Below are 12,305 nucleotides of genomic sequence, written 5' to 3' on the forward strand. Positions count from 1 at the left end.
ACCTGACTGGCCACAGGGAGGGGGCAGTTCATGTTCATTCCTTATGGCGTCCCGAGGCAGGCTGAGCCTAGAGAGGAGGCATAAGGATGAGACCAGAGGACCCACCCACCCTTTCCCTGTCCCCTCTACCCCAAAGAACTACAGGCTCTGGAGAGTATGCAGCATTTATTACAAAGCCAGGAGATACAAATGTCCCAGGGCGGGAGGAGTGTACAGCCACAGCACCTCAGACACAGGACAAGGTGCAAACACAGACAAACCCGTCAGGGGGCTCCCAACCCCAAACATCTAGGTTGTGAGAGTCTTGCCTCCTCCCCGATCTGCTCCATGTACACTGGAGGAAAAACAGGCGGGCAGGGATCTGGTGGGGTCTGCCCCCCAGGGGACAGTCCACTGACCTCTCGGGATGAAGCTGAGGTCAGAGCTTACAGGTTTCTGTCTTCTTGTGCTTTTAGAAGCCTCTGTCACTCTTTCCTGACTCAGCCTCAGCTGAGGGCGGGGAGGGGACTGGAGGGCTGTTTGCCTTTGGCAGAATCTGGGGTCTGTGCTTGTCTGAGGTTAACCCCACTCCCCCTGTCCCCTCTAGGCCCCCAAATGAGACTTTACCACCAGCCTTGCTAGTGCGGGGTTCCGGGGGGGGGGGGTTCACAATGCTAAAGCCACAGTGGAATTCCAAGGGCTGAGGCCTCACGTGGCCTGAATCTTCTCTTCCACAAGATAAATGATGCACAGGCCACACACAAAGGCAAAAAAAAAAGGCAGAACTATCTATTCTCTGCACAAAGTTTCCACTGCAAGAGGAGGAGGTAAGGGAGATGCCATCTCCACCGCCCACTCACTCCTCAGAACCAGGAATAAACTGCATTTGTAAAAGGCACTGTCTTAGCAATTTTCTGGACATTCAACAATGGTGGTGTGGGGGGGCAGGGCACTGGTCAGGGCAGGATGGCAGCCAAGATGGGGAGAGGGAAGGTGGACCCCAAACACAGCCAGTTAGAACTGGGCCTAAAGATTTGGGGGCTGGTGGGGCCCCCTAACGCCCCATCTTCCCTGGGAAACAGAAGGAGGATGGAGCAGAGCTTTATTGGGCCTCAAGTGGTCCTCCAGTCTACCTCCAGGCACCCCCCCAAGAGAGCAGGGCAAATTACACAAGACCCCCTAAAAATGAACACCCCATCCCCCACACATACACACACATAAAGTTTGTTTCCCGTGGCATTTAAATTAATCTGGTTGGTCCATAGAAAATAAGTATGTATATTTGGTTTTTCCTATGTACATATATATATAGATTTATTTATAAAACCCGCCCCCCACCCCTAAGGTGGGAGGAGCTGGGGAAAGTAGAAGAGGTGGAAAAAGGGGCCCAGAAAAAGTGGAGGAGTGGAGAGGCGTGGCTGGAAAAGAAGGAAGAGGGTCCCTTTCCTCAAGTTAAGGGGGGCACAGGAGCTCCGTTGACAGTCATCTTGCGCCCCCTGCTGGTGGAGGATGGTGTCTGCAGGCAGTTCGAGGTGCCCCCGTTGGCAGCTGTGGTGACCCCACTGGCTGCCGAAGGAGGGGTGGGGGAGGTAGGGTGGGTGGCTGGGGGCCCGTGGGAGCTGGGAGAGCCATGGGAGGGGGTAGCTGGGCTGGGCAGGGAGGAGGAGGTGGCCGGCAGGGTGGCAGGGCTGGGAGCCTTGTCGCTGACTGACTCACACTCAGATGCCCCACTGGTGTTGGTGCCCTCAGAGGGGGTGGGTGCTGTGGGCAAGGTGAGCCGCTTGCAGGCCGGCTGGACACGATACTTGAGGGGGAGAGGGCCGTTCTGTGGGGAGAGACGCAGGGAAACGGAGGGTGTCAGGAGAAAGGCTAACCAGACTGCCACCCCCCCTTCGTGCCAGTGTCCAAACATGAAGAAAGGGAAGGTCCGGGCCTTGGAGAGGAGAAAGAGCCAGCAGAGGGGAGGAGCAAGGCCAGAGATAAAGGGGCACACAAAGACCCAGAGAGGCAGACGGACCGTGTAAGACCAGAGACGAGAGAAAAAGGAAAGAGGGGGGCCGAAGAGCAGAAAGCAACATTTACTCCTTCACAGCCACCAGACCCTCTTTTCTGACCCTGAATCGGGGCCCATATCTGCCCAAGGATCCTTTTCTCCTTCTGAGTGTGGGAGGTCATCAGGGAGATGGCCTGGAGGCTGACCTGGTGTAGTGAGCCACCCTGGGCATGCCCAGCTCACAGACAGGGGATGAACTGTGATTGACTGGAGCAGGGTGGCCCATGCGGTCAGTGTGGCCACAGACCAATGCCAGACCCTGCAGGGGTCCCCTCCCAGCCCAGCTCACCCGCCGCCAGGGGTAGATGTAGGCGATATCCATGAGGGTGTAGTATTCCTTCAGGGGCTCGTCCTCATATAGAACCTCCACCTGGAGGAGGAAAGGGTGGACACCATGACCCTGGCCGGGCTCAAGCCTCCAGCCATTTGGCAAAGAGGCTCCAAGCTAGGAGTCTTGGGGGGTGGGAGGTGGAGCACTGGGGAGGGTGGACTTGCAGGTGGTCCTCATAACTCTTGGGTTTCATGGTGTATTTGACTTTCCTATCAGAGTTGTCCCAACATAACTCCTGACTACCACATGGAAGGGATCCAGAGAAGACACCCACATCCTTAACAACCGCCACCCCCAGCCATCCACGCAGCTATCTGGGTCCCGTTACATCTCTGGCAGGTACCCCAGAGGAGCCAATGGGCAAAGAAAAGGCCCAGATGAGAAGGATGTCGTGGGACACTGGCTCTCACCCAGGGAGCACAGTGGAATCACCCAGGGAGCTTTAAAAAAAACACTAATGCTTGGATCTCACCCCCAGAGATCCATAGATTCTGATTTAACTGGTGTGACATGAGTCAAGTCAAGATTAGCCCTGAGCTAACATCTGCTGCCAATCCTCCTTTTTTTGCTGAGGAAGATTGGCCCTGGGCTAACATCCGTGCCCATCTTCCTCTACTTTGTATGTGGGACACCTGCCACAGCATGGCTTGGTAAGCAGCGCGTAGGTCCACGCCCAGCATCCGAGCCTGTGAACCCTGTGCCGCTGAAGTGGAGCGCGCAAACTTAACCACTACGCCACCTGGCGCGATGACATGAGTCAAGTTTTAAAGCTCCCCACGTGATTCTTTGTTTTTTTTAGATTTGTATTTATTTATTTTTTTCCCTCCAAAGCCCCAGTAGATAGTTGTATGTCATAGCTGCACATCCTTCTAGTTGCTGTATGTGGGACGTGGCCTCAGCATGGCCGGAGAAGTGATGCGTTGGTGCGCGCCCGGGATCCGAACCCGGGCCGCCAGCAGCAGAGCGCACGCACTTAACCGCTAAGCCACGGGGCCGGCCCGCCCCCACGTGATTCTGACATGCAGCAAAGTTTGGGATCCTAGAGTAGCATTAGCAGCACCTGGGAGCTTGCTAAAAATGCAGACTCTATCAGAATCTGAATTTTAACAAGATCTCTAGGAGATGACAGACACGTTCAAGTTTGAGAGGAATGTCCTAGAACTCCACTGGAATGCAACTGACCTTCCTTCCTCCAGCTGCCTCTAGATAAGACCTTGTATTTTTGCATACTTACCTCTGCCACAGTGCTGAGTATGCAAGCATGCATGCACATCCACACACACCATCTGGGTCCCATACACCTCTGCACACTGGCTTCAACAGACGCAGACTGCCCCACTGTAATCTTGGTTTCAATTACCCTTCTACTCGGGCTCAATTACACAACCCTGCAGGCCCTTGGTGACACCCAGCCAGCCCTGAACAATGTCTGGGATGCACAGATTGTCAGACACACCCACACACAGATACTCACTTTTTGAAAGGGCCCAGGGACTCACCTTGTACTTGCTGGGCACATCCATCTTGTTGCGGAGAAACTTGGCAAGATGCATGACGGTCATGGCTGCTGGGCATCGCAGGAAGCGCACCCCTGTCTGCTGGGGCAGAGGCACCCAAGGGCTGGGGTCCACCCCGGGCATTGTCTCCCCACTCACATCCCACTCCTAGGCAGGCCCCAGTACTCACCTTCTCCTTGTCCCCATCCCCATTCTCCAGGGGGCCCTTCTTCTCCTCCCGGTCCCTGGGGGAGGAGCAAGAATGAAGCTAGGGAGACCCTGGAGCAGGCAGGATTCCCTAATGCACACATCCAGAGGCACCCTTTCCTCCCAGGGCAATGGGGCCAGGGTGGGAAAAGAGGTAACCCAGCCTAGGACCCCAAAAGGACCAGCTCTGGGTCAGACTTGCCTGACACCTTCGTAGAACTCGATTGAGAGGCTGACAATCTCGTCGTCGCTCAGGGTCCCCTTCTCCTGCTCCAGAACCTCGCCGCGATCCTCATTGGAGCCATTGGGGACTACAGAAGGAGAGAGTTCTGAGGGCGTCATCTAGGATCGGGGAAAGGAGCCCCACCAAGGACCCAGGGATCTTGGAGCTCAGCAAGGTGAACCCAGCCATCCTCTGGGCTGGGAGGCAGCACGGTGGTACACGGAGGATGGATGGCCCAGTGCATCCAGCCCTCACGCCTGGAGCAGTGCCCCACACTCACATGGTTCCAGGCCTGGAAGCACACACACACGTGTGAACACACAAGTGGACACACTCACCTTCTGTCAGGGGGTACGCTGCATAGAAATCCCGCCGCCGTTTCATCTCATCTGGAAGAGGAAAGGAAGCAGGGTGAGGAGAGAGCAACAGGCTGGGAAGTGGGGGGCGCTGGGCAGGAGAAGGAAGGGTGTATGGATACCTTTAAAAAGCCCAGGGACCAATTTGTAAACGATGTCTTGGAGAGTTTTGTCAGATCTGGAAAAAAACAAACAGAGGCCTATCAGTGCCTCACCTTGATCTCTCCATCCAGGGACCCCGCTTCCCACCTCCCTTCCTCAGATTCAGGGCCCAGGCACTGGGGTCCCTGTGGGCCTGGTCTTTCCCCCTCCAGTATTTCTCAGCCTACAACAAGCTGGATACAACCGAGGGAGGGAAGGGGCCTCGGGTCCGTGCCCAGTGCTTATTCCCCATCTGCCACCTTAGCTACAGGAAGCAAGGAGGGCTGAGGGACAGAGGACAGCTGCCCCAGAGGACTGGCAGGGGTGGGAGGGACAGTGCCAGGCCCACCTGATGCTCAGCAGCGGCCGGGTTTTATGGACCTGCACATCACACATGGGGCAGTATTTGTTGGTCTCCAGGTAGCGCACGATGCAGGTTTTGCAGACTTAGGGGGTATAGAGAGAGGGAGGAGAGTCAGAGCTCCCTTCATGACCCGAGACCAGCCCCACGCCCTCTGCTCAGGTTCAGGTAGCCCTTCTTCTCCACCTTGTCCCCAGAGTTTAGGCCTGTTCTGCACAGATGACAAGTGCCCCTTATCTATCTTTGAGGGAGGACAGATCTTGTGCGTGTGTATGTGTGTGTGTTAGGCCAGTGTCACGTATCATGCATAAGGTGAGCCCCAAGTCTCAAGCTCCCCTGATGGACTACAAAACAACAGCCAGCCTGTTAGACATCTCTGGGGTCCTTGACCCCTTGCCAGCAAGCCCATAGTGCACACAAGGGACACCTGTATCTTCAGGGGGTGAGACTTCAGATGAAAGTCCCTGAAAATAACTTCTGGGCTGAAACCTCCAGTCTCCCCTCCCAGGCAGCCTCTCTGTGACCTGAGGACCCCACAAGACACATGGATGTGTGTGCTCTTCAGGGCAGGGGCTATGCTCTGCCTTCCCCGCGCAGTGCCCCTCCATCCTGGGCAGAGGCCGCCCACCCTCCACCCAACTCACAGGAATGCAAGCACTCCACGATGGTAGTGGCATCGATGAAGTACCCCCCGCAGAGGGCACACATGAGGTGAGGGTTCAGCTCGGTGATTTTGATCCGTGTGGTCCGATGCATGATGCCGGGGCAGGGGGCGGGGGGGCTGGGGAGTGTCACCCTGGGAAGTGAAAGTGGAATCAGAAACCCAGAGATCCAGGAGCCCCTCCCATGCAACATCTCTCCCCGAGCCCAAGGCCCTTCCTCTGTGCCCTCAAGGCTGGACTGGGTGCATGCATGGGGCTGGTTCTTTCTGGCCTCCTCTGAGTGTTCACTGGGTGCCAGGGGCTCTGGAGATTCACATAACCTTGAGCAACAAGGTCAGGCTCCATCTTAGGAGCAGCAGAAAAGACTGAGGTTAGACCACAGGAAGTACTACCCAACTTTTCAGAGGATGTGGGGAGGCAGGAAAATGGAAGAGAACAGAGTTCTAAAAAATCTCCCTGATCCCAACCCATATTCACTCAAGTAAGTGCTGGGAGCTGTGAGGAAATTTAAACAAGCCAGTGTCCTGAGCCTCAAGAAAATAAAAGAAACAATAAATTACCCACACCCCCTCATCCCCTCTATGCAGCCCCTCTATGCAGCCCCTCTATACAGCCCCTCTATACAGGCAAGGCCCCTGACTTGCTCTTTCTACTCCATCCTGCCCTCTTTCCATCCCATCTACTCCTCCTCCAGGAAGCCTTCCCTGGAAACACTGCGGGCACAGGCTGCCCTAAGTTTGAAGGGGGTACCCCATCACTTGTCTTTCTGGCTCTGCATCCAGCCCCAGCCCCAGCCCCAGAGCAGCAACCTGGAAACCCACCAGATGGTGACCGTGGGGCTTCCAGGCCTGGTGCTTAGCCAGGAAATACTGAGGACGGTCCTTACACGCCCGACGTTGGGAACACGCAGCTCCACCTGTGCCCACGAGCACACACTTCCACACCCCCTCCCATGCACATGCAGGAATTTTCCCACCTGGGCACTGCCACCCATCCACCGTCTCCCACCTGTTGATACCTGCTCTGCAACCTGTCCAGTGACAGACCACAGGCTCTCCGAGAAGCCTGCCAAAGCTGGGTTGAAAGCTCCCTGTCCCCAGCCCACCCGAGCATCCAACCACGCCCTGGCAGGGTCCGGGGAGGTCAGGCAAAGCCTAGCTCTGGATTGGCTCATGTGCTTACTTCCTGGCATAGAAATCAAACCTGCACCTAGAAGGCACGGCCCCTCCCTCCCTCTTCTTTCCCAGAGTAAAAGCCCAAGGGGTGGAGCTTGGGAGGGTGGCGAAGCCCAACAGCTCCTTTACAACACACACCCTTCCCTCCTTTCCAGAAAGATTTCTAAAGCCACCACATTGGGTTTTCTAGGACCAGAAATTCACAGCCAGGATCAGCAGTTTCTATAGAGACCCCAAGATGAGTTTGGCCAGGACCCAGACATCCAACAGAGGCACAGGGAGCCTGGCCAGAGACCAAAAGAGAGGAAGAGAGACAAAGGCCACACGTGGGAGAGACCTCGAGTTGCAGGGCAGACAGAGGGGAACAAGCAAGCCCAGAGGCCAGTGGAGAAGCAGTGGCCGAGACCAGCAGACCCAGCCTGAGGAAGGACAGGGGTTCCCGCCTCATATAGGGCTGCCTCGGCTGGCCCTCCTTGCATGGGTGCCCCCTTCACAATTACGCAGAAGGCTTGCTGGCTACTCCACTGTTTGGTCGTTTCCACAGTAACCCTGTCCCTGGCAAGATGCCCAAATATTATTACAACCATCCAGAGGAAAGAACAAACTCCAAGCGGCTGTCTCGCTGAGCGTGTTAATATCCATCAGATGTGTACGTTCCATCTGGGCCTCCAAAGGTACTTCATGGGACTACTTGCCCCGTGCGTGTGTCTGTGTGTAAATGAATCTGTGTGTGCACGCACAGCTGGAAAGAAAATGTTTTGGGGTCTGATAATGCTGGGGGTCCAGGTTGCTGTCTGTGAATCTCATCCCCCTTCTCTTTTTCTCTCTCCCTTTCACACGCGCACACACATACATACACACAAACATGTAGGCGCTTCACACTGCCTTAGCCACCTCATTCACACACTGGCTGTGTTTTCAAAACAGACGGTTGCTCTTAAGAACTCCCATCCAGTTCCCGCCAGGCAGACTGGCCTGAACACAGGAGCTCCTAGGCAAATGGCCATGCCCCTCACCCTTCTGCTTCCGCCAGCATCTGTGAGAATTAAGACCAAGACTATCCCTCAAGCCCCTTTCTGGATGCGCCGGTGAAAAGACAGAAATAGATGTGGTACTTATTGAATGAAATGTTCCTCCTTCTGCCCTTAAAGAAATGACCCCCCTTGCCATACTCCCTGCCCCCCCACCCCATCCCCAGGGGCCTCAGACTGTTACCTCTGGGGCGGGGCGGGGGGGGGGGGGGTTGGGAGAAGCACTGATTGGTTCCTCACCTGATTGCCATGGTTACCTGCAGGGCCCTGCCAGCAGGTGCCAAGAACAACCATAAACAGCTCTGTTCCCCCATTGCACCCCCTCCCCAACTTCCCCACCCAAGGCCTCAGGGCTCCACATTCCAGACACCCAATTCCTCCCAGCTGCATCTGGCTGCTGTGTTGTGGGAAGGAGAGGGAAGAGGGGTGATGGGTGGCTGGACCTCCAGCTGTCATCATTTTAGGGAAGAGGCTGAGAAATGAGAACAGCCTGAGGGAGAAACCGAGGAAGAGAGAAATCCCAAGAAGCAGAAAAGGGAGACCAAGGGCCACTTGGAAGTAGCCTTTGGGGACTTTAACAGTTCAGTCTCAATTATATCCCCACGGCAGAAACAGGCACTGTCTCCTACCCCCAACCAGGGACCAAGTCCTTCAATATCTTCTGTCCCCGAACCACTGTCTGTGCCCACGCCTGGGGCCTCAGGTCTCGGCTGCAATGTCAGGAAAAGAGCCTGATCTGCACCCAGCATCTAATCCCAACCCCTCCTCGACATTCAAGCCTGGCACTCGTCTTTCCCCATCCTCAAAGCCCTCTGCTAATAGAGACCACCCTCCATCTCTCCATTCTAACCAGTCTCTTTCTGGAAGCTCCTCCGCAATTTAGGTCTCTCCCGCTGTCAGTTTTTCATTTTCCCTGCAGAAATAGTCAAGTCTGATTACCAGAGGTCGCTTCTACTCCTCCAGATGCCCAGCTACAACCTTCTTTGCTCTGCCTTTCCTCCACAAGACATTAGCCCAACTCCCTCACTAGAACATCTCCAGGTCTTAGGAAAAGTCACTCAAGGCGATGTCCAGACATCTAGAATTGCAGAGGTAAAAGGGATCTTAGAAAGCATCTTGTCCAATCCTTTCATTTTACAGATGATGAAAATCAGAAAGAAGTGACTTGTCTAAGGTCAGGCAGCAACACGGTGGCAGTCCTAGGACTAGAAGCTGCCTGACCCCGGTTCCAGTAGTCTCTACACACCTGCACCCAGGCCAGGCTCCCCACACATCTAGGGAACCAATAAGCCTGGCCTGACTCTATCCGGGTGGGTGGAAAGTAGAAGGACTCCAGGTTCTCTAGAAGATCACTCAGTGAGCCTTCTGGGAGGGGTCACAGTCTGGCCAAAACATGACCATCAGCCCATATTCTCACCTTGAAGTAGGAAGAGAGGGCAGAGGCTTAATACCTCACCCCACTTCCACGTTACAGATAGAGAAACTGAGGCTGCGTGGAAGCACAGTGAGCCAGAAGGTACTGGGTCCCAGTACACCCTTCCTCTCCCAGCTGTGTGGGTCCAACAGTGGAAGCCCCATGTATTTTGGGGGGGATGTGAGGGGAGAAGGGGGTCTGCCTGGGGACATTGTTAACCTCTCAATATTCCCTGATCCCAAGGATCTGCTCCCCCAACCAGCAGCATTGAAAAAGGCCTCTAGCCTCCTGAAGCTGGCTCACTCTACCCTCCCTCCCTTTCCCACCTCTCAGCTTCTTAAGATCAAAGACCAACACCCAAAATATACACACAGGGAGCCACAATTGCCAGGTATGCACACATATGCACACACAGCCAGACACACCCCCTCCATCTCTCTCTCTCACTCACAACACACAAGGCCAGACAGATACTACACACACATACACATACAACCAGACAGACACTTGGCCAGACACACCCCATCATACACACAGCCAGACCAGAGCCAGGCCTACACTTGCCAAATGCACAAGCCACCCCACCGCCCCATCCAGAAGCACACAGTCTGACATCCCTACCTGAAACCAGAGCTGCAAACACACACTAACCTTTTGTGCATCCCTGGTCCACCCAGGGTAAATTATAACATAACTCTCTTCCTGCAACAAAGGCAGAACAGCTCCCAACCTCTGCTCTGGGGGCCAGAGGCTGGAGGAGCCGGGTCGGCATCTGACCTGCACAAAGATATAACCTCTTCCTGTTCAGGCTCTCTCCATTCCTATGGCAACAGTTCCATCAACCAGGATCTCGAAGGCAAGGCCAGGGGCAGCAGAGAGCCCCCCTTCCTGTCTACCCCTCAAGACTTCAACTTGAACCCCACCCAGCTACACAAGGTCTGGATCCTGAGTCCCAGGTCTCACCTGGAGTCCGTTTCCTGCCTCATTCCAAAGACAGCTCTAAGACTTCAACTCCAAACCAAGGAACCCCTGGGAAAACCTCCCCACCAAAAAGCTGCAACAGAGCTGGCTTTATGCTCCTTCTCCAAGTCCTAACACTTTGGAACAGAGTGGAGAGGGGGGGAGGAAGGAGAGAAATTAGAGTTGCAGGAACAGATACAACTGCAAGAGGCCCAGAGAAGGAGGCATCAGAAGGGAATGGGAGACATCTAAGTGACCCCCTCCCCAGGGACAGAGAGCCCTGGAGAGACTGAGGCAGGGTTGGGGGAGTACTCTTAAAAGACAAAGACCGGGAGAAGCGCTGGGTAACACTCGCACAATATTTACAGGCAAATCCACCACCCCCAGGCCGCCTCCCTTCCCCACCTCAAGCCATCCGGAGCAATTCTGGGCAGATGAGGGCGGTGGGGGAGGGGGAGAGGCATGCCTGGGCCCACCGTAGAGACTGGAGGGGCAGAGGGTGTCTGCTTGCCAAGGGGTCCCACCCCCTCAGAGGTAGCAGCAGGAGGGCCTGGGGAGGGAGGGGGCAGCCTGGCTCCCCAGTGGAAGAGGGGCCAGTCGGTCAGACCCCTCCTGCCTCCGCTGGCGACGGGAAATATCGCGATAAATCTCCCCCCACCTCCATTCTAACCCCTCCGCCCTGGCTTCTGCGGGAGCCTGGGTCAGAGGATCAGAGACCCCAGTTACCGGGTGGCTGCTCCTACCTTCCCTAGAGCCAAACTTTCGGCGGGGCCCAAGGAGGGGTGTTCCGGAGAAAGAGGCTCTGCTGAGGTGTTTCGGGGAGGGGGCGGGGCGCCGAGTCCTGGGATGGGGGAAAGGGACCGGCTGGGGGAGGTGCCCGAGAGGACGGGGACCCCGGCAGGGAAGAGCGCCCTCCCCCGGCCCCGCAGCAATCAAAAAAGCATGTCCCCTTCCTCCCGGCCTCAAGTCCTCGCGCGTCCATGACGCCCCAGTACCCACGGAAGAAGCAGAGAGCGACCCCTCCCCAGACCCAAGGGGGTAGTGGGGTGCAGCCTGGGGCTGCTCTGGCTCGTGGGGAGGGCTGGGGGGCAGAGATCCACCCCAGCGCGTAGCCCCAAAGCCCTGTGGCTGCCTCGGACCCTCCCCCTCGCTACCTCGGGAGCAGGTCTATGAGGGGGGCTGCGGCACAAAGAGGTAGTGGTCGAGGGAGACGCCAAATCGTTAAAAGGGGGAATCCACTTCGGCCATCTTGGAAGGGAGGAAAGGGAAAAGAGGAGAGAAAAAAGGGAGAAAGAAAGGCGGACGGGGCGAGCTACGAGAGGGGCTGGCGGGGGTGGGGCGGGGACGCGAGAAGCAGGCCCGGCTCGGAGCCTCCCCCTCCCACAGAGGTTTGCAAAGAAGGAAATACCGGCCCCCCATCCCGATGACCCAGATGGTTACGGGGTAGGAGAAGGAAAGGAAAGGGGCGTCCGCCTCCGCTTACCTGGGTTCGGGGTCCGGTGGGTCTCGGGGAGGGGGGGATGGGAGGGAGGGAGGGAAGGGAGGGGAGGGGGGCCGCAGCCGTGTCTCTCGCTCCGGCGGCGGGAGGGGAGAAACCTACGGTAAGAAAGGAGTTTGTGAAAGCGGCTTGGGGTGGGAGGGAGAGAGGGGAGGGGAGGGGACGGAGGGGGGAGGGGAGGGACCGGGGCTGCAGGGGGGAGACAAAATGGCTTTTTTCCTCCAGACAAGAGTAGGTCCCGCCCACTACTCACCCACGTGACCTCATTCCTTCAGGGTGTTTGCGGAGAGGGAAAGAGGAGGAGGGAGAGAGGCTAACGAGGCTGGGCCCCCGCCGGGGGCCCGGCCCCCAAAACTAGGACGCGACCTCACCCTTCCCCAAACAGCTCCTGACCCTGGAAGATGTATCGTCTTCTCTG

General features: G+C 56.4%; 1 protein-coding gene across 5 annotated transcripts; it reads right to left on the bottom strand.

Moving 5' to 3' along the window:
* Positions 1–150: 150 nt before the first annotated feature.
* On the bottom strand, positions 151–12,021 carry PCGF2 (polycomb group ring finger 2). Of its 5 annotated transcripts, XM_058560816.1 has the most exons (11): positions 9,262–9,712; positions 5,792–5,943; positions 5,136–5,232; positions 4,768–4,823; positions 4,628–4,678; positions 4,269–4,377; positions 4,050–4,104; positions 3,863–3,961; positions 2,322–2,402; positions 1,696–1,804; positions 151–1,495 (listed from the first exon to the last, which is right to left on the bottom strand). In XM_058560816.1, exons 2-11 carry the CDS (start codon positions 5,901–5,903, stop codon positions 1,320–1,322), a joined length of 945 nt encoding a protein of 314 aa, XP_058416799.1. In that variant the 5' UTR covers positions 5,904–5,943; positions 9,262–9,712; the 3' UTR covers positions 151–1,319. The 5 variants fall into 5 exon arrangements, with proteins under 5 accessions (XP_058416799.1, XP_058416796.1, XP_058416795.1 ...); XM_058560813.1 differs by lacking the exon at positions 9,262–9,712 and adding an exon at positions 11,873–12,021 and having other exon boundaries at positions 1,238–1,804; XM_058560812.1 differs by lacking the exon at positions 9,262–9,712 and adding an exon at positions 11,133–11,803 and having other exon boundaries at positions 1,238–1,804.
* Between the last annotated feature and the right edge of the window lie 284 nt (positions 12,022–12,305).

Source organism: Diceros bicornis, chromosome 18 (genome assembly GCF_020826845.1).
Source record: "Diceros bicornis minor isolate mBicDic1 chromosome 18, mDicBic1.mat.cur, whole genome shotgun sequence".
Classification (NCBI taxonomy): domain Eukaryota; kingdom Metazoa; phylum Chordata; class Mammalia; order Perissodactyla; family Rhinocerotidae; genus Diceros; species Diceros bicornis.

Excerpts from the sequence above, each read along its gene's own strand:
- PCGF2 (XM_058560813.1), bottom strand. The coding sequence starts at position 5,903 with ATGCATCGGACCACACGGATCAAAATCACCGAGCTGAACCCTCACCTC. Across the intron at positions 2,403-3,862 it reads ATGTGCCCAGCAAGTACAAG|GTGGAGGTTCTATATGAGGA; the intron begins GTGAGTCCCTGG and ends TTCCTCCTCCAG. Across the intron at positions 1,805-2,321 it reads ACATCTACCCCTGGCGGCGG|AACGGCCCTCTCCCCCTCAA; the intron begins GTGAGCTGGGCT and ends CTCTCCCCACAG.